Genomic DNA, 20,445 nt, shown 5'->3' with positions numbered 1-20,445 from the left:
GGGGGGCGGGGTGGTGGTGAGGCCTGCAGGTAACACTGCCCAGATTCCCGAGGAATTTCTGTTTGATGGGACAAATGAGGTGCCATAAAGCCACTTTCCTGGTGAGGTTGGCTAGTGATCAGAGAATGAGTCTGGATCCCAGCTGGCCTGCAGACAGCCTGGCACGGCCCCCTGCCCCCCCCCCAACCTCCCCCGGGCAGGGGCTTCCACAGGGAGGACTCTTCCAGCTTGGGACAAAGTGGGCGGGGGACCCTTCTTGGGCCTCTGCAGGGGCCCTGAAAAGTGAGTTCCTGAGCTTGGGGAGACTGGAATGCTTCCCTGAAGGCTGCTCAGCCTGTCCTCTGTCCCCGAGGCTTTTGATAAGCCTGTCCCTGTCCCAGGACAGGGCCGCTCATGGGGACTGGGTCTGTGCTCACTGCCCTAAAAGGCAAGTTATTCCAGGCATGGAGTGAATCTGTTTGCTTCCCGTTTCTTTCCCTCCCACTTCACTTTCCTGCTATTTTTAATTTTTAAAATTAATTTGCTTTCCAGGAGAATCACTGTTTACGTATTAAGATCCTGGGGGACTGTTACTACTGCGTCTCGGGGCTGCCTGAAGCGAGGGCTGACCACGCCCACTGCTGCGTGGAGATGGGCATGGACATGATCGAGGCCATCTCGTAAGTCCCGTCTCCAGGGGGGCTGCCCATCTGCAGGGAATCTGTTCGTCTCAGGGCGCTGTCTCTCTTCAGGGATCTGTCCATCTCCCAGGAGACCGCCTGTCTGCAGGCAGACTGACCCACAGCCCACAAAACTGCTGGCCACCTGGCTGGACCAATGGAGTCCGGAAACAGTGGGGCAGAGCCGTCTCCCGAGGACCACCCGGCCTGGTGGGAGGGTCGGTTTGCACCTGCAGGTGTTGAGCCTCCGCCTGGGCTCCCTTGACCCACAGCAGCGGGGGAAGCTTTTCCTGAGGGAGCGTGTCCTACAGGAAGGGAGGGCTTTGCAGGGGCTGGGTTCTCTGCAGGAGCGGAGGGCAAGCCGGCAGTCCTGCCATGTGCGGGCCTTGCCCTGCAGTGGTCCCTCATGTCCTCACCATCACCCAGGCGGGCATAGGACACCCCTCCCCCATTTCTACCCAGATGAGAAAGGTTGGGCTCACGGGTAAATAGCTCTCCAGGGTAATATTCCTGGGCAGGGAGGGTCAAACACAGGTGTTCCCATTTAAGAAAATCCATCCATCCTGGGAGTATAGCAAAAAGGGTTTGGGCCAGTTTTTGGTCATTTTTGGCCATAAAAGGCGCCCCTGGTCATTAGAAATCCTGAACAAGCCAAGCTTACAAGCCTTCCAGGGGAGCAGGTTCAGTAACTTTGAACTTCAGATGTAGCCTGGGCAGGGGCAGAGGGAAAGCCACAGGGGGCAAGGTCAGAGGTCAGAGTAGCTGGCCAGGAAGTGGCTGGGTCCAGTAAGTTTGGCTCAGTTCCATTCGGCAGTGCTTGCTGAGTGCCCCTGTGGGCCTGAGCTCACCAGTGGGTCCCTCACCCGGAAGCATGGAGCCTGTTGAGGGAGAGAGGCTGGGGCTCCATGCCCTGAGCCCAGGCATGCCACCAGGTAAGAGAGGTGCACTGTGGTGGGAGGTGTGAAAGAGGCAGCCATTGATTACACTGGAAAGACCTAGAGAGGCTTCGTGGAGGAGGTGGCCCTGGAGTTAAGCCAGAAAGATAGAAGGAGATATCACCAACCTAAACCAGATGGAAGGAATGGCTCCAGTAAACTATTTGCAGACTTGGCCCCAGGACAAGAGAAATGATGGATGACATAAATCTTCCCTGCAGTGGGTGTCAGCCTCTCTCTGGTGGGTGGGCTGGAACCCTCATGGTCAGCCCGTCACATCAGACTGCTGGCCCACAGCTGGCTGAGTGGACTCATCCCCAGGGTGTCTGGGAGGGTCCAGGTCCCTAAAAAGTACATCCTGTGTACTTTACCCCAGAATGCCTGAACCCACCTTCACTGACCCTGGGTCCAGACACGGACCTGGAGATGTAGAGCTTCTGTCCTACTCCCTTTCCCACAGAGGATGCACTGTCTGACCTACTCCCTGAATGGCCACCTGTCTATTGGGGACCCCCTGGGTAGCAGGGACTGGAGCTGTATTCTAGCACATTGGGGACACCTCTCCTTACCCCTGCTTGGCTCCCCTTCTTCCCTGAGCAGACACATGTCCTCTGTTACCCACCTTTCTCTATTGTCCAGCGATGTGGATAAAGCCAAGAGCATTATATGAATGGGGTATGTATTGGCTTAACTTCCCTGTCTGGCTCAAGTTGGCACTAATGTTCATTTGCATTTTCAAAACACAATGTAATGGACTGAGGGTAGCAATGGCTCCAGGCGCCCTAGTGGGGGGAAGCAGTGGGGTCTGGGTTTTAGTGTGAGGTGTCACGCCACCTTGTGGCCAAGTCAGGAAGCAGCACCTCACAGTTCACAGCTCCTGAGCTCCAGCGCCCAGCCCCGCCCTGCAAGTTGGAGGATCTCAGACTGGATTTGGACTGGCCCAGAGAGAAATGACTTTGGACCCCTGCACCTTCTGACACATCCCCTGACCTCCTGCCTTCCAGCCTCACCCCCACTCTGTGTGCCTGGCCCATGACCCTCTCCCAGCCTCACCCCTGCTCCATCCCCAGGTTGGTCCGGGAGGTGACGGGGGTGAACGTGAACATGCGCGTGGGAATTCACAGCGGGCGAGTACACTGCGGTGTCCTTGGTCTCAGGAAGTGGCAGTTCGACGTCTGGTCTAACGACGTCACGCTGGCCAACCACATGGAGGCTGGAGGCAAGGCTGGGTGAGTGAGGGCTGTGGGCAGGGCCCCGACGTAGCCTCCCACCCAGTCTCACTCAGGGCCACTGTCGTGAGGGGCGGGGCTGGAGTGGGCAGGGTGGAGTCGCTTGAAACCCTGGGGGTGACAGAGTTTAAGCAGAAACTATTCAACTTGGCAATTTACTTACACGACACCAGGGCAGGTGGTAGGGAGCATCAGGTCAGCTTCCCCGAGTCTCCACTCAGAAGCTGTTTACACAAAACGTGGTGGCCAGTGAGATGCAGGAGGTAGGGCAGAGCTCTGGAGGAGGGAGTCCCCACAGATAAATTCTGGGGTATCCAGGGCAGAAAGGAGGTGGGCTGAGCTGGCCAGGACGATGGGCAGGATTTAGACAGATGAGGAAGGTGGGGTGGGAAGAGTATCAGGCTGAGGGGTGGGGTGAGGACAGACACAGGGTAGGAAAACATAGTATGTCCAAGGAATGGAAGCAGAGCAGATGGCTTTTTAGGGACCAATGGGAAAAGCCTGTGTTAAGAAGGACATTCATGCCAGGTGGGGGTTCGGACGCAGTCGGTAGTCAGTAGGAGCCCCTGCTGGCTCCTGACCAGGTTTGCAAAGTTTGAGACTGTAGGCTGTGTTCCTGGCAGGGTAAAAACGTGTGGTATTGTTATAACAGTGAACCATAGATGTGAGGGAGAGTGGCCGTGGGGTCGAGAGCTGGGTCGGACCCTACCTGAGCCATTTGATGACACTGGAGGGGATACAGGACGTCAAGTGGGGATCGAGCTGGGCTTGGCTTTGGAGCCACACTTCGAATCGGGATTGAGTTGGTGCATCTGGGTTCTGCTTGGCAGCTAGAGCTCTGAATTCACGTTTTCTCCCTCCTCTCCCGCTTCCTCTGCACCTGTAGACGCATCCACATCACCAAGGCCACACTCAACTACCTGAACGGGGACTACGAGGTGGAGCCAGGCTGTGGGGGCGAGCGCAACGCCTACCTCAAGGAGCACAGCATCGAGACCTTCCTCATCCTGCGCTGCACCCAGAAGCGGGTCCGGGGCTGGGGCTGAAGGCTGTGGGCTGGGGCTAAAGGGGGGAGCTGGGGGCAGGGCCTGGGGCAGGGAGGCTCAGGGGCTCCATTCCCTGGGGAGGGACTTTCCTTGGCCTGCTTCTGCCTTCTCTTCTTCCTCATTCCTTGAGTCAAGTCATGAATTCCTTACACAGCCATGGCTCCTGTGTCCCTGGAAGGACATCAGAGTTACAGGAGCTCTGCAAAGAGGGAATGTTTTCAGTTTGCTTCTGTTGCAAAAACGCTCAGGCTCAGATCCGTTAGCAACAATGCTTCGGAAGATCATGAGCTGGAATGCAGCCTCCAGGAGATCTGTGTCTCCCATATGGTCACCTCACTTCTCCGCTATTGCTGGGACAAAGCAGATTTTTGTCCTCTCTCTCTCCCTCCGCCCTCTCCCCCGCACCCCCCCCCCCTGGAATCTTTGTTTCTTGAACCTCTGTCTTTTCCCCTTTCACTTTCTAGTCTCTTTCTTCTTCCTCCTTTAGTCTCAGCCCACTCTTACCAAAATATAAAACTGAATTATCAGCAGACTTCAGGGTTCTATTTTTAATAGCGTCATGTTCCAGGTCCTTAATTTTTAAAGTGAATGGCGAGAACATTTCCTTTTTCTCCCAAGACTGAAATGCCTTTTACTGGTGAATCTTTCAGTTGAATTTATCTGTTGGCCAGAGCCCTGTGGTGGAGAAAAGCTTCCGTTTCCTTCCTAAGAAGTCAGACTCAGGACGGAATTAAGTTGTGAGAACCGTTCAGGGAAAGTCTTGGACGAGAGCAAAAGTTGGTTTTCAAGGAAGCCAGGGCTCTTTGGGGCAGCGCCGCCCCCCCCCCCCCCCCCCCCCCCCGCCTCTGAGAGGGACGTCAGTGGCACCTGTCCTGCCTCGGCAGCACCCAGACACGACACGGGTCTGGCTGCGGGGGCCTCTGAGGGAGCTGTGATGAGAGGGTGGGGGATGGAGGGCACTTTGGAGAGAGTTGACACATTTGGGGCTAAGTTGACACATTTTTAAACATGTGCTGCTTGTTTGGCTAGAGTATAAATGAGCTGAACCCTGGCAGGCCTCCTCCCACATCCCCCTCTACCTGCTCCCAGGCCTCCAGGAGCCCGAACTTCCTGCCCTCTGCCCTGGGTGCTCTGGGTCTCGGCTCTTCCCGCTTGATAAGTGGTCCAGAAAGGATGAAATGGAGACAGACAGACAGACGGACAGAAGGACAGTGATAGCCCCACCCCCAGCAGTGGCAGCTGGAACAGTCTACCCCCTTACCTCCGCACCCCTGTTCGGTGCACTCCTCAGGCTCGGGGCGGGGGTGGGGGGGTCTCCAAACCTTCAGCGGAGCCTGTTTGGATGGATGAATGGGCAGACGGACAGAAGAGATGTGGTTGGCACATGTCTGGCTGAGGCTCTGTTTGTGTGTTTGTACAATGCATGTCAGTCCTTGAATCTCATATTCTAATGGCCCAAACCTCTGGAAGCTGCTTTCTGGGCATCAGGGCCTGTCCCACCTCCCGCTCTGCTAGGACACGCTTATTTTGGATAAGTTGAGCCGAGATTGGAATCCCAGGTTTCCTCTCCCTCTGTCACCCCCAGACACCTACAGGCCCCCGCTCGGCCCACCCCTAAGAATTCCAGGTGAATGACAGGTGTCTCAGGCCCGATTGCTTCCTCACAGACACCTCACTGTCTTTCTGGGCCAGCCAGGGCCAGCTTTGGGGAGTTCGGGGGGATCAGGATGCTTTGTTGGATGAGCTCTAGGATCTTGGCAGACTTCTGGGCTCCGGGCTGTGCAGAGAAGAGAGGGGCAGCTGCCTTAACCCCTGGGCATCTGGTTAGGCACCTGGGGGATGAGAAACTCCACACGGGTGGGCCCTGCCCACAGGCTGATGCATCTGTGTTGCTCTCCCAGAAAGAAGAGAAGGCCATGATCGCCAAGATGAATCGCCAGAGAACCAACTCCATTGGGCACAACCCGCCCCACTGGGGAGCTGAGCGCCCCTTCTACAACCACCTGGGCAGCAACCAGGTGTCCAAGGAGATGAAGCGGATGGTGAGTAACTGGCAGGGCAGTGTGCGGGCAGCACTCTCCAGGGAGGGCCTCCTGTGGGTGAGGCTGGGCCCCTGGAGAGCCACAGAAGGAACGCCTGGATATGGGGCTCACCTGTTGGTGCTGCAAGTGTTCAGGAAGCCCCAGTTCGGGACGCCATTAATGCCGTTCTTGTTCCAGCATTAAGAAGGGTTCAGCAATCTGGAGAAAGGCCGTGTGTAATTGAAGTAAGAGTCCAGAGATGAAAGATAATTTTGAAAGGCATTGGGGGTCAGAGGAGCTTTAGCTAAAGGAGCTAAGTTCTCCTTGTATCAGGACCCCTTGCTTTTTATTAACACAAATTGTCTTAAGGCAAGGTGGAGATATACACTTCAAAGGGTAGGGTTTCATACAGAAGCATTGTCAGAATGGGGAATAGCCTATGGCTGTTCAGGTGTTTGGCCAGTAGGAGGCAATAACATGTAGATTAAGATGCCCTGAGCTGTCTGGCAGCAAACAATCAATTTAATGCATTCTTTTCAGGTTTGGGGAAATGCCTTCAGCCATTCCAGCAGGCGATAACATATGTGACTCAGCCCTTGTTGAGTCCCCAAGTTCCATCAACCTTTCATGAAACTCTTGCAATTATGACATGCTGGAATTGGCTTCTGGCATTCACCCAACTTTGGACTAGGAGCCAGAATGCCTGCCTTCTTGCCCCGGGCTCCCTCCATGAGCCCCGCCATCTCTTGGCAAACTGAGTTGAGCTTTGGGACTTTGTAAGCCCACACTTACCAACACCCCTTCCTCCTTCCTTTCAGCAGAGTTTACTGGCATGGGCTGGAAGGAGACATAGCTGACTGGGCCCAGGGTGAGGCCCTGGGGAGTTGGGGGGCTTCAGCTGGTCAGATGTTCTTCCAGCACCTGCTGCATTTCCCAGACCGCTGAACCCCACCCTTTGACTCAGATGCTCAGAAACCATCTGTACTTGTTGGCAAGTGCCAGGTGATGGTCCCCTTAGCCCACTGTGTGGAGAAACACCCCTGCTCCCTGCAGCCGGCTGGTGGGGTGCATGCAGGCTGCATGAATGGAGGCCAGCATAGGGTGCTACCCCCATCGCAAGGGACCCTTCCTGCCTCGGGGGACAGACACCCCAAGCGTCCCTGCACACACCAGGGAAGAGCTAACGCAGGAGGTGTTGTCCAGGTTTATCCAGTGATGATGGAAAGGAACTCCGAAGGTGGAAAAAAGAGGGTGACAGAAGTCAGTGACAGCAGCCGTGTTTCTTTCCTTTCGTCCCAGAGCTCAAGGACAGCCTGGCTTCCAGGCAGAGTCAGCCGCCCTGAGGCAGGGCTGGGGGAGGACCGAGGGCTCAGGGATCCCAGTGTGGCCAGGCCATGTACCTGGGGCCTGCGCACTAGGACCCCAGCTAGGTTTCAGTTGCAGCAAGAGGGGTTACAGACCCCATAGGAATTCACAGACAGAGCCAGGGACCTGAGGGAGGGGTCACAGCCACTCTCCTCGCTAGCTAGCAAGTAGCAGATGACAACGGTTTAAGGAAAGTGTACAGGGGAAAAATGAATTGGGTCAAGACCTCTATTTTCCTTTTTAAAAAATTCTTTTTTAGTCCTCACCAGAGGATATTTTTATTGATTATTTTAGAGGGAGAGGAAGCGGGGGAGAGAGAGAGAGATCTATATGAGAGTGAGACATTCATCGGTGGCCTCCTGTACATGCCCTGACCGGGGCTCAAACCTGCAGCCTAGGTATATGCTCTGACTGGGAATCCAATCCACAACCTTTTGTTGTTCAGGACAATGCTCCAATCAACTGAGCCACCTGACTGGGATCGTATTACTTTGGATGGTAAAGAATTAACCCACAGGACACCAAGGTTACGAGGGAGCAGCGTTTTTCCCAGAGCTTTGAACTTGGACGTTCACAGACCTGTCAGTGCTGCCCAGGGCTCCAGCCACCGCCCCCCTTGCTCAAGGGCCCTCCCAAAGCAAAGAGCAGTTGGTGGCCCCTCCCTATTCTCACCCCAGCCTTTTAATAATCTCCTGCAGACTCTGTACCAAGGATGGGCAAGAGAGGTGGTGGTGAGAGGAAAGGGAAGGGGGAGACTGAAAGCAGGGAGAAAAGACGAAGCGGGGAGCAGGAAGAGAGAGGACTAAGTGGGTGAGTGGGGGAAGAGGAGAGCTGGAGACAATGGAGAGTGGGGGGAAGAGAAGACAAAGTAGGGAGGAGAGAGAGGATGGAGAGTGGGGAGGAGAGAGGATGGAGAGTGGGGAGGAGAGAGGATGGAGAGTGGGGAGGAGAGAGGATGGAGTGTGGGAGGAGAGAGGATGGAGAGTGGGGAGGAGAGAGGATGGAGAGTGGGGAGGAGAAAGGATGGAGTGTGGGAGGAGAGAGGATGGAGAGTGGGGAGGAGAGAGGATGGAGAGGGGAGGAGAGAGGATGGAGAGTGGGGAGGAGAGAGGATGGAGAGTGGAGGAGAGAGGATGGAGAGGGGAGGAGAGAGGATGGAGAGTGGGGAGGAGAGAGGATGGAGAGTGGGGAGTAGAGAGGATGGAGAGTGGAGAGGAGAGAGGATGGAGAGTGGAGGAGAGAGGATGGAGAGTGGGGAGGAGAGAGGATGGAGAGGGGAGGAGAGAGGATGGAGAGTGGGGAGGAGAGAGGATGGAGAGTGGGGAGGAGAGAGGATGGAGAGTGGGGAGGAGAGAGGATGGAGAGGGGAGGAGAGAGGATGGAGAGGGGAGGAGAGAGGATGAAGAGTGGGGAGGAGAGAGGATGGAGAGTGGGGAGGAGAGAGGATGGAGAGGGGAGGAGAGAGGATGGAGAGTGGAGGAGAGAGGATGGAGAGTGGGGAGGAGAGAGGATGGAGAGTGGGGAGGAGAGAGGATGGAGAGTGGGGAGGAGAGAGGATGGAGAGTGGGGAGGAGAGAGGATGGAGAGTGGGGAGGAGAGAGGATGGAGAGTGGGGAGGAGAGAGGATGGAGAGTGGGGAGGAGAGAGGATGGAGAGTGGGGAGGAGAGAGGATGGAGAGTGGGGAGGAGAGAGGATGGAGAGTGGGGAGGAGAGAGGATGGAGAGTGGGGAGGAGAGAGGATGGAGAGGGGAGGAGAGAGGATGGAGAGTGGGGAGGAGAGAGGATGGAGAGGGGAGGAGAGAGGATGGAGAGGGGAGGAGAGAGGATGGAGAGTGGGGAGGAGAGAGGATGGAGAGTGGGGAGGAGAGAGGATGGAGAGGGGAGGAGAGAGGATGGAGAGTGGAGGAGAGAGGATGGAGAGTGGAGGAGAGAGGATGGAGAGTGGGGAGGAGAGAGGATGGAGAGTGGGGAGGAGAGAGGATGGAGAGTGGGGAGGAGAGAGGATGGAGTGTAGGGAGGAGAGAGGATGGATAGTGGGGAGGAGAGAGGATGGAGTGTGGGAAGGAGAGAGACGAGGGAGACTGGGGGGAAGAAAGATGGGGAGGAAAGAAGTGAACAGGAGGCACTAGCAAGCAGGAAGGATGCTTGATGGTACTTTTTCCTTTTAAAATCTGGGGAAAGTTTTTTTTTTTCTTTAGCGATCTTTGCTATAAGTGGAATCTGTAGTTATTTCAGAGCCTCAGCGTCAGGTTGGCAGACATGTTAATCATTGTTAGGACTAGGAACTTGGGAGAAGTAGCACAAGGGCTGTAAGTGGGGAAAGGGCAGTCCCAGGCGGCAGGAGAGGCTCCTTTAGGGTGTTGATTGCTCCCCCATCCTGGCTGGGCAGAGTCGCCCTGGAACCAGCACCCCGTAAGCCCAGGCAGAGAGTCTGCGCTGGGGGTGGGACAGGTCCAGGCAGTCGTCAGGCACACCATTGGCAAAGGAGAGCTTTGGCCCTGACTTCTATGAAGGTGGCATAGTGCGGGGGTGGAGGGTGGACATTAGGTTAAGCAGTGACTGAGCGCAGTTAGAAAGGGACTAACTTGTAGCCAGAGGTTTATTTCTTTCAATCATGTTCCAGCTTTTATTGCGCATTTAAGACACAGTGAATGGCTCTTCTGGTTTATGTGTAGGCATGAGTGTTGAAGGTCCCCAGTTGTTCATTGTAAGAAGGTTGACAGGGTAATGCATGGACTCGTCTCATCTGACCAGGCCCAGGGAAACTCCACATGGCGCGGGGCGGCGGGCTGGGCCCCAGGGCCCGGGAAGACACACAGAGGCCTGTGCAAACCAGAGCCTGCACCTCAGTGTGGATGCCACGGCCTCGGCTTTTGCTTTAGGTCTGAAGGGGAGGAATCGGGAACCAAAGAGAACCCCTGAGCTGAGCCAACTGCTCCCCAGAAGTGCTGAGACACACACCACAGGGACCCGTCTCAGGGCCCTGGCAGCCGGGTTGAGGACCCTTGTCCTAGAACTAGTAAGCAGGTCAGGGGACTGGAACCTGGGCCGCTGGGCGGTGTTCTGAATGACCACCTGCCACGGTTTATGGACCAAAGTGTATTGACTGTTGTCAGTTCTCCGCCCCAGGCAGATGCTGAGCTCGCCACACACAAGGCCCCCAGTGAGCTCAGAGTGGACCCCGCCAACACCAGCCCCAGTAGACAACCGAAGGCGCACTGGGCAGTCAGAAACGGGTTTACTGAAAACACGAGAGGCCCGACGCACGAAATTCGTGCAAGGGGCTTGGCCCCGCCGGCTGCCGCTTCGTTGGGAAGGTCATCCAGAAGGATGTCCAGTCTAATTAGCATATTACGTTTTTATTATTATAGATGTCAGGTGTATTTTTGAGCTGTAGGCATTAAACAGCGGGGTTGTTCTCCGTCCCAGAGTAAAATCCTTGCTGGCTCCTGGGGCCCAGCGTCTTGCCCTGTTCCCTAGGGAGCCGCAGTCCAGCTCCACTGCCCGCTCATCTGTGCTCCCCGGGATCCCAGGAGTGTCTGGCCTAGGCCTGCACCAGGGGGCATGCTCACAGAGTGACACGACTCTTCCGGCCAGGCCCCAGGCTGGGACAGTGAAGTGGGTGGGTCTTGCCGCCTGGATGGAGGGCCCAGAGGACAGGAGACAACTGTCAGGCAGCCTGGGAGGAGCTCAGAGCCCATAGCTGGGTACTTGGATGTGCCCATGGAGGCTGCCACGGCCCCTGGGAGCCCTCCACGAACAGAGACAGAGCCCCTCTGGGCCATGTGGACCCAATGCCTGTTTCCAGCCCAGCAGCTCTGTCTCATGGAGACCAACAGAAGTCCCACTTGGTGTATTTCGAGCCATGTCCTCCGTGGGAATGAAGAGAGGCGTGCTCATTTGGGGTTTGGGTTTAGCCGGCATTTGCCACCCTCCTGTTTGCCCAGTAGTGTGTTCCCTGCCAGGCCTCAGAGGCAAGCGGCCATTCTCTGCCTGGCCCTGGCAACCTGAGCCTCCCTGGAAATGGGCCGTCCAGGGCTGTGGTCACCTCCCCCTCTGCCTCCAGGACTCCACCTCCTGTGTTAGGGAGCCCTCCCTCCACTCTGGCACACAGCTGTCCCTCTGTGGACGTTATAGGTGAACTCTCAACAGGAATTCGAATTTGGCAACCAGTGAGCGGCTTTCCCACTCTCACCCTGCCTGCGTGTGTGAACATCAGAACACTAGTCAAACCCGGGCCAAGTGAGTTCCTCATTTCTGGGTCCCCAACCAACTCTGGCCTTACAAGAACATGTTGGGCCCGCCTGGTGTGGCTCAGTGGTTGAGCGTCAACCTATGAACCAGGAGGTCACGGTTTGATACCTGGTCAGAGCACATGCCCAGGTTGTGGGCTCAACCCCCCAGTGTGGGGTGTGCAGGAGGCAGCCGATCAATGATTCTCTCTCATCATTGATGTTTCTATCTTTCGCTCCCTCTCCATTCCTCTCTGAAATCAATAATAATAATGAACATGTTAGTCCTCAGATACCAGAAAAGCTGTTGTAGGTAACCAGGGTTTAATTTTCTTAAGTCACAACTTGTGAATTCCTAGGAGATTTTGTATGTGCTCAGTGGGGGTGGGATGTGTGTGTGTAGAATTGGGGGTGTCCACACATGTGTGCACACGTGTGGGGCTTGATCGGCTTTGAGGTTTTCTCTTATTTCCATCTGAGTAAGTGGCAGAATTGGGAGAGGACACACCAAGCCCAGGGTCCAGGAGGAGGGGGACAGGAGGTTGTGGAATAGGACAAGGAGTTAGGTGTGGGGACAGGAAGAGCTTAGACACATGGATTTTGCCAGTGGATGAAATGAAAGCAGTGCCCCCCCCCCCGCCCCCGCCCGCCGCATCCAGCACAGAGCCTGTCCCATAGGGAGAACCCAGCTATATTTGCCAAAAGATGGGAGGGAGGAAGGAAGGGAGATGGATAGAAGGGAGGATAGAAGGATAGAAGGAAGGATAGAAGGGAGGATGGATGAAGGATAGAAGGATGGAAGGAAGGATAGAAGGGAGGATGGATGAAGGATAGAAGGGAGGATGGAAGGATAGAAGGGAGGATGGAAGGAAGGATGGAGGAAGGATGGAAGGGAAGATGGAAAGGAGGATGGAAGGAAGGATAGAAGGGAGGATGGAAGGGAGGTTGGAGGAAGGATGGAAGGAAGGATGGAAGGGAGAAAAGGGAGGATGGAGGAAGGATAGAAGGGAGGATGGAAAGGAGGATGGAAGGGAGGATGGAGGAAGGATAGAAGGGAGGATGGAAGGAAGGATAAAAGGGAGGATGGAAAGGAGGATAGAAGGGAGGATGAAAGGAAGGATGGAAGGGAGGATGGAAGGAAGGATGGAGGAAGGATGGAAGGGAGGATAGAAGAAAGGGCTGCTGAGTGACAACCTTCTCTTATGTCCGAGCTCCTTGGAGAACTGCAGAGGGAAACGGGCTGCCCCTTCCCACAGCCCCATCTCTGGAAGACTCGGTGTCCAGTCCTCTGTTCTCACACTCCTCTCCTTTCTCTGTCCCTCTCTTTTAGGGCTTTGAAGACCCCAAGGACAAGTGAGTGACATGCCTTTCATGATTCCTGGGGCATACCTTCAGATCTGCCTCATAGCTATGTTCCCCCACTCTCCATGGGGAAGGAGCCCACACGTGGTCTTGGCTGAGTGTCCAGAGCCCACGCACATAAGAGATGGCCAGCCTGGGACATCCAGCAGAGAGGCTGGGCCCCAGCATTGCCCATATTCAGTCTCCACTCCATACACACACACGTGCACACACACAAAACTACATGTGTGCACACTCTGCACATGCATGTGTACATACACACGTGTGTGCAGCTTTCAGGAAAGTGCAGGCCTGTCACAGTGGTCACACACAGTGCCCAGCCACATCCCAGTGCTCTGAGGGAATGTCACTTTCTAGTTCTCAGGGGCTGTCAGAAATTCCACGCCATTTTAATTCAGCACCCAAGATCATGCAACCTTCCCAGAGAGTGCCTGAGCCAGGTTAGAGCACCGGGTGGCCACAGTCCCTGGGCAGAAATCTCACCTCTTGATCTCAGCTTTCATTTCTGGATGATGGTACAGCCAGAAAAGACAGAGCAGAGACTGTTACCTGTGGGGAGAAAACAATTAAACCTTCCTTAGTAAATAATCCTATCTAATAAAAGAGTAATATGCAAATTGACCATCACTCCAAGACACAAGATGGCTGCCACAAGATGGCCTGCAGGGGAGGGCAGTTGTGGGCAGTTAGAGGTGACCAGGCCAGCAGAGGAGGGCAGTTGGGGGGGACCCAGGCCTGCAGGGGAGGGCAGTTGGGAGGGACCAAGCCAGCAGGGGAGGGCAGTTGGGGGGGACCAGACCTGTAGGGGAGGGCAGTTGGGGGCACCAGGCCAGCAGTGGAGGACAGTTGGGGGGGACCCAGGCCTGCAGGGGAGGGCAGTTGCGGGAGGACAATCAGACAGAGTCAGGCGAGCAGTTGGGAGCCAGCAGTCCTGGATTGTGAGAGGGATGTCCAACTGCCTGTTTAGGCCCGATCCCAGTGTTCCTCAAGGGTCCCAGATTGGAGAGGGTGCAGGCTGGGCTGAGGGACACCACCCCCATGCGTGAATTTCGTGTACTGGGCCTCTAGTCTATATATATAAAAGCCTAAGCGATTGTTACGATGGAATGATCAGAACGGCCAGACGACTGGCCGCTATAACGCACACTCACCGCCAGGGGGCAGAAGCTGCCCCCAGCCTGCAGGCCCCGATCACCTGATTGGGGCCGTGACCCCAGGCTGGGACGGGGAACCAGGGGTGGGTGGTGGCGTGCGGGCAGTGAGGGAAGGAGGAGGTGGGGAGTTGTGGAGGCAGAGAACCTGATTGGCCTTGATCGCCAGCCAGGCCTAGGGACCCCACCCATGCATGAATTTTGTGCACCAGGCCTCTAGTCTTATGATAATGTACTAATGCATCAATAGAGTCAGAAAAGCCTGTTGTTGGCGAGGCCCCCAGCCAATGGATCTGAGACTTAGGCAATTTTCTACCCATGTGTGCAGGTGTCAGGAAGGGGTCCTGGCCTTAGTCTCATCTTCCCCACGTCTTATTAGAGCTGATCTGGGTCTCTCTCCTGGATCCCTGAGCACAGGCAGAGCCACCAGTTAGCGGCGCCCCCTGGTGGTTAGCCTGCCTGGTGTCTGCCCCTCTTGCTCCCCAGGAATGCCCAGGAAAGTGCAAACCCCGAGGATGAAGTGGATGAGTTTCTGGGCCGTGCCATTGACGCCAGGAGTATTGACAGGCTGCGGTCTGAGCATGTTCGCAAGTTCCTCTTGACCTTCAGGGAGCCTGACTTAGAGAAGAAGGTAGGCAGCCTGGATGGGAAGGAGGCTCCGCGCAGAACCAGAGCCCGCGGGGGCGGGGGCGGGGGCGGGGGCGGGGGCGGGGGCGGGGGCGGGGGCGGGGGCGGGGGCGGGGGCGGGGGGTGGAGACAAGGCAATGGCCGGCTCCCTCCGTCTTCATCACTGTTGGAAAAGCCCTTCTCGTCCCCTCCGCTTCCCCAGCTCTGATGCTGCACGACCCAGGAGCTGGATATTTTAGGGAGACCTTGTTTGGAAGGAATAAATCTTAACCTCCTTGTGCCTCATTTCCTTAGCCGGGAAATGGAGATATTTAGCATTCTTACCTCAAAGGGTCATACTGAGGATTAAACAAGTCCATATATTTAAAACACATACAACAGTATCTGCCACATCGTATATGTTCAATAAATGTTAGCCTATTTGTATTAGTTTTGTTGTGTTGTTATCATTATCATTGCCAATGGACCACCTAGCTACACTGAACCTCAAAGTATTAAAATTGGAAGGGGCAGTCAGTCTCCTTAAATCATGACTGAGAGAGCTAAAGCTCAAGTAGTTGCACTACTAGGTGTGCCCTGGGCCACCCCGTGAAGTAGTGACGGAGCCAGAACCAGTCCTGGGCTCGGGGTCTTTCCTCCATGTCACAGCGTCTTCCTGATGTTCGGTTAAAATGAGCTCATGGGAACGCATGTTGTCATCGAGTAAAGCAACCCTAAGTAAGAGGGAAAGTTATAGGAGGGAACGTACTCTGTCTACCAGCACTTATGGACGGACATGGATCACCTTCTCTGGGGACTCCGTGCCAGCCCAGCCTCTGCTTGAGCGGCTGGTTGGTGTTGGGGGAGCTGGGGCTGGGAGACAGGACCCTGGGGATGATCTGTGTGGTTTTGGACAAGTCCTGTGACCTCTCTGAGCCCCATCTTACTCATCTCTGAAGCACAAACAGCAGCGGTCCTATGCCTACTTCCTAGTGTGCTTGCCAGGTGCGCAATGATGCGTGCCCAAGCATGTAGACGATGCTCGGTAACTTTAGCCGTGATCATTATGAATTACTCTCACGGTGATCTGGTCTGTGGAAAGTTTCTGGTTTGACACAGTTCAACTCCTCTCCCCACAAGCATCACCTAATGGTGATTTGGGCTGGTTTCCCAAGAGCTCAGGCTCACGCTGGTCCTCGGGTCTTCCACATCCTGGGAGCGGGCTCCCTGGTGTGTCAGGGATGGAGCGCGGCTGGAGCAGACAGGGCTGGTGCCTCTGGCCCTCACTCTGCCGTGTCCTCTCAGTACTCCAAGCAGGTGGACGACCGATTCGGTGCCTACGTGGCGTGTGCCTCGCTCGTCTTCCTCTTCATCTGCTTTGTCCAGATCACCATCGTGCCCCAGTGAGTACCCATCCTCCTTGGGTTCCTCCTCCAGCTACAGGGTCTCCAGGCTTTTGAGGGGAGGTCCTGTAGTGGAGCAGAGGCGGGAATCTGGGCTGAACTTGCTCAACGGGAAGAGATGTTTCCAAACATGTCCTTGATGGAACCAGGAAGCCGGGAGCCTGACTCCTCTGTGACAGGGAGGCCACGTGCTCATTCGAGGGTGGGAACCTCTCTGGGCACTGCCCTGCTGTATGGGGTCTCCACATCACGGTGCCCACTGAATCACCCAGACTCATCAGGCTCTTTTCTGCGTGACCTTTGGTTCTTGCAAAAAAAGCAACACATCTTTCAAAGATAAAGGTGTTTTGCTACTCTGGATAATTTGAAGGATGGACTTTAGGCTCTGAAAGCTTTCTCAAAGACACGCTCCTGAACTCTGTGAGGACTGGCTGTGTCGCTAAGAGGCCTGTGGCTTCCTAGGGGCCCACTCTGAGTGGGCAGTGGGATTTTAGACGTGATGTGTTAGTCATTCACAGTAGGGTCGTGCCTCGGCAAGAAAATAAACTGCTCCGCATTTTAAACTTTTTATTATTATGCAATATTTCAAACATGCAGATAGGTAAAGTAATTAATATAATTATTACCCATCCCCTAGATATAATAATTGTTAATATTTTACATTTTTTCTGTTACTTTTTATTTTTTAAACATATATATTTTAATTGCTTTTTTTAAAGAGTGAGGAAGGGAGAAGGAGGGAAGGAGAGAGAAAAAGAGAGAGAGGATGGGAGGAAGGGAGAGAGGGAGGGAGGGAGGGAGGGAGGGAGAGAGAGAGAGAGAGAGAGAGAGAGAGAGAGAGAGAGAGAGAAACATCTATCGGCTGCTTCCTGCACACACTTAACCAGGAATAGAGCTTGCAACCTGAGTAGGCACTCTGACTGGGAATCAAATTGGCGACCTTTCCCTGCATGGGACGATGCTCAACCAACTGAGCCACACCAACTAGGGCTTTTCTGTTTGTTTTTTAAGTAAATTTTAAGCACAAGGACATTTTGCCCCTGAAAACCTCAATATACCTATTTTAAGGGTATTTTCCTTCTTAACCACATTGCCTTATACACCAAACAAAATTAACACCATTTCTCTACCATCATCTAATACCATGTTCACGTTCAAATTTCCAAAATGTCTTCCACGTTTAGTTTAGTCACAGCCAGGATCCACTCAGGACCCACCGGTTGCCTTCGGTTATGAATCGGAAGATCAACGTAATCTAGAAGAGTCCTCGCACCCGAACGCCTTCTGTTTTTTTCATTTTGAAATAATTGTAGACTCAGAAAAGTTACAAAACTATTACGGAGTGTTTCTTTACATCCTTTATCCCATTTCCCTAATGTTGACAGCTCACAAAATCTAAGTAGAATAGTCCAACCGAGGAACTGAACACTAGAATGACACTCTTAACTAACCTGCAGACCATATTCTAATTTCATCAGTGTGCCTCTAATTTCATCAGTGAATCGCCTTTTTGAGGCCCAAGAGCCACTCCAGGACCCCACATTGCAGTCAGCTGTATCCGCTTAGTCCCCCCCAACCTGTGAGACTGTCTCCGCCTTTTCGTGTCCCTCGCGGCCGTGGCCCTTTTGATGAGCACTGGCCAGTGAATGTGTAGACTGTCTCTGTTGGGTTTGCCTGATGTTTTCTCATGATCACATTGAGGTTATGCTTTTTGACAAGAATCCACAGAGCGATGCCCCCAGTACCTCATGTCAGGAGGTATGTGATGTCCATGTGTCTCTCTAGTTAACGCCTTCTATTTCTAATGGCACTCTCTGTTGAAGCGCTGGCTCTCACCTTTTACCGGCTGTGACTCTGTCAGGATCCCGCAGACCCTGGCAGCAGCTGCACCTGGAGGCCCTGCTCGGAGGTGTGCAGAGCGGCTGGGGCTATGGGTTCTCTGGGCATAGGACCCCATTTTGCTGAATTGAAGGGAGCTGCAGGTATAAATAAGCAACCTAGACTTTCTGTCCCATTGCAAATAAAAGCCCCCTTAGTTTGGCTGCACAATCCTGCCACTTTTCTTTTTCTGAAGCTCGCCTTGGGGGCTGTTATCCCAGCACCCTGCCTGCCTCCAGCTGCTTGGTTCCCTCCGCAGCAGGCCGAGGCCGCAGCGCCAGGTTGCTAAGGCATCGACAGAGGTCATTCTCTAGCGCCCTCTCTCTGTAGAAGCTAAAAGCTACTTTAAAAGTCTTTCTTTCCCTCGGAAGAGTTCTCTCCCCTTGTTCAAGCTGTTTATGGCAGCTAAGTGCTGGCTTCTGGAGGAGCCTGGAACAGAGACCCCGCTTGAAGGCCTCCCTAGCGGCCTCCCCGGCCTCCTCAAGCCCATCACTTGCCTTCAGCCTGCTAACATGCCTGGCACCCCCGGGCCACTGCCCTCCCTGAAAGAGAAGGGATTCCTGTGGCCTCCTGTGATGGGCCGGCCCCTGCCCCAGAAGCGCCAGTGGAAGGTTCCAGATGCAAGGTCGCTTGCAGCTCTTTTGTCTGAGGATTCTGGTCTGTGGTGGACGTTAAGGTCACCTGTGCTCTGCCTCAGTTTTCGTTGAACTGGCTCGGAATCGGAGAGCACAGATGGAGCGGGCCTTGGGGCCTGGCAGTGGGAGGGGACAGGGCTTAGGGGCTCTGCCCTCCGAAGAGACATGACTGCTGTTTCTCAGAGTGACTGGTTGAGCAGCTTGACAGATGCATTTCTATAAAGATGGCTGTTGATCAAATCAGTCTCAGCCTTCAGAGTTACCAAGCGAGTCATGGGTGGCTGCTTGGAGGGAGGGAATAACCAAGTGATTTTTTCTCAATATATTTTTATTGGTTTCAGAGAGGAAGGGAGAGGGAAAGAGAGATAGAAACATCAATGATGAGAGAGAATCATTGATCGGCTGCCTCCTGCACGTCTCCCACTGGGGATTGAGCCCATAACCCGGGCACGCGCCCCTGACCAGACTCGAACCCGGAACCCTTCAGTCCATAGGCCGATGCTCTATCCACTGAGCCAAACCAGCCAGGGCCCAAGTGATTTTTAAGATGAGTCCTTCCCAGGTAAATGAAGAGAGTGTGGGATAGCTAAAAATTAGGCAAAGCGCTAAGCAGGTTTCTCCCGGGTCTCCACTCAGTGCCCTGTGGCTGCTGCTCCGCAGGAAGGCATGGGAGGGTGGGAAGGGCAGGAGCCAGACTGTCACGGAGGAGGGTCCTGGATGGGTTTGCGAGGCTGTGTGAGCCCTTCTGAGCGAGTTGGGCTAGAGAAGCCTGGGCGGTGGGAGCAGGGGAAATGGAGCAACTTCTGCTTCCTTCCCAGGGGGTCTCAGAGCCCCAGCCCCAGAACTGTGAGGAGGGCATGCAGAAGCTGTCGCCCGCCTCCTGGACGTGACTGCACTTCCATCCCCGTCTTCTCCTCTCTCCTTCAGCTCCGTGTTCATGCTGAGCTTCTACCTGACCTGCTTCGTGCTGCTGACCTTGGTGGTATTTGTGTCCGTGATCTACTCCTGCGTGAAGGTGAGTCTGGCTGGCACCTGAGCCGCACCCCCTTCCTTGTCGCCGTCTTCCCTTCCGTCCCAGCCCACTGACGGGGCCCTCCCAGCAGCCTAATGGCCCCACTTGGGATCAGGGTGTGTGATGCTGGGTCACAGCTCTCGGCTGGCCCGGGCTGCAGGCTGGACTGAAGGGGTGGCCAGTCAGTGGAGCCTCGTTTGTATTGACTGTGCAATCAGCCGTCATAGGTCTTTGCAACAAGAAGATGGTGTCACCCCCGCTCTTGTCTGTCCCTCGTGTCGGGCGGGTGGAGGAAGGGCACCTAGCACAGTGCCTGGCATGAAGCAGTGGTCAAATATTTGCTGAAAGAATGGGTGTGGAAGGGACCTGTCAACACCCCCTTCAGTGTCCCCGTGTGCCCTGGAATTGGCCCTGGATGGGGACCGAGGAGATGATGGCTTTGGAGCTGCTCATCGTATGGATGAGGTGGAGGCCCAGAGTGGTTCTTGGTTCAGTCAGGGCCACATAGCGGGTAACGTGGGCACGAGACCCTGTCCTGTGTTTTCCTCTCACACCTTCTCTGAGGCGTGCTGTGCCCACCAACCAGCTGTGTCCTGTGAGGGACCTGGCCACAGGCTGTTCGGGCCTATTGTAGCAAGTACAGGTTCCCGTTTGCCTTATCTACCAAGTCTGGCCCTCCTTTCCTTCCCCAGTGGATTGATAATTCCATGGAGGCGAGCATTCAGTCCCAGAGAGCCCTCTGTGCCCAGGCAGGGACAAGCCCCTCCAGCTTCTGCCTTGGCCACGTCTCTGCTCCTCCTGACACTCGCTCGGAGCCATGCCCCTGGGCTGGGGTGGGGTGGGGTGAGCCAGGCCCTGCCATCACCCCTGCACACTCTTCAGTGGGCACCATGTCCTTCTTCCAGAAGGG

The 20,445-nt window shown here is 54.9% G+C and overlaps 1 protein-coding gene across 3 annotated transcripts in view; it reads left to right on the top strand.

The window, feature by feature from the left end:
- ADCY5 (adenylate cyclase 5) overlaps positions 1–20,445 on the top strand; it is a 150,204-nt gene that overhangs the window by 104,956 nt on the left and 24,803 nt on the right. Inside the window, exons 5-13 of one of the 3 annotated variants that reach the window (XM_080658292.1) lie at positions 532–659; positions 2,599–2,664; positions 2,752–2,823; positions 3,710–3,851; positions 5,771–5,911; positions 12,819–12,841; positions 14,488–14,632; positions 15,913–16,010; positions 19,451–19,538. In XM_080658292.1, the coding sequence (XP_080514418.1) occupies positions 532–659; positions 2,599–2,664; positions 2,752–2,823; positions 3,710–3,851; positions 5,771–5,911; positions 12,819–12,841; positions 14,488–14,632; positions 15,913–16,010; positions 19,451–19,538 (903 nt within the window). Of the gene's footprint in view, positions 1–531; positions 660–2,598; positions 2,824–3,709; positions 3,852–5,770; positions 5,912–12,818; positions 12,842–14,487; positions 14,633–15,912; positions 16,011–19,450; positions 19,539–20,445 lie in introns of all 3 variants that reach the window. The other 2 variants (XM_080658294.1, XM_080658293.1) reach the window with 2 other exon arrangements.

The sequence above is a fragment of the Plecotus auritus genome, assembly GCF_963455305.1.
Source record: "Plecotus auritus genome assembly, chromosome: 2".
NCBI classification, from domain to species: domain Eukaryota; kingdom Metazoa; phylum Chordata; class Mammalia; order Chiroptera; family Vespertilionidae; genus Plecotus; species Plecotus auritus.
The sequence above is the reverse complement of the archived record's forward strand: the minus strand, read 5'-3'. Positions and strand labels throughout refer to the sequence as shown.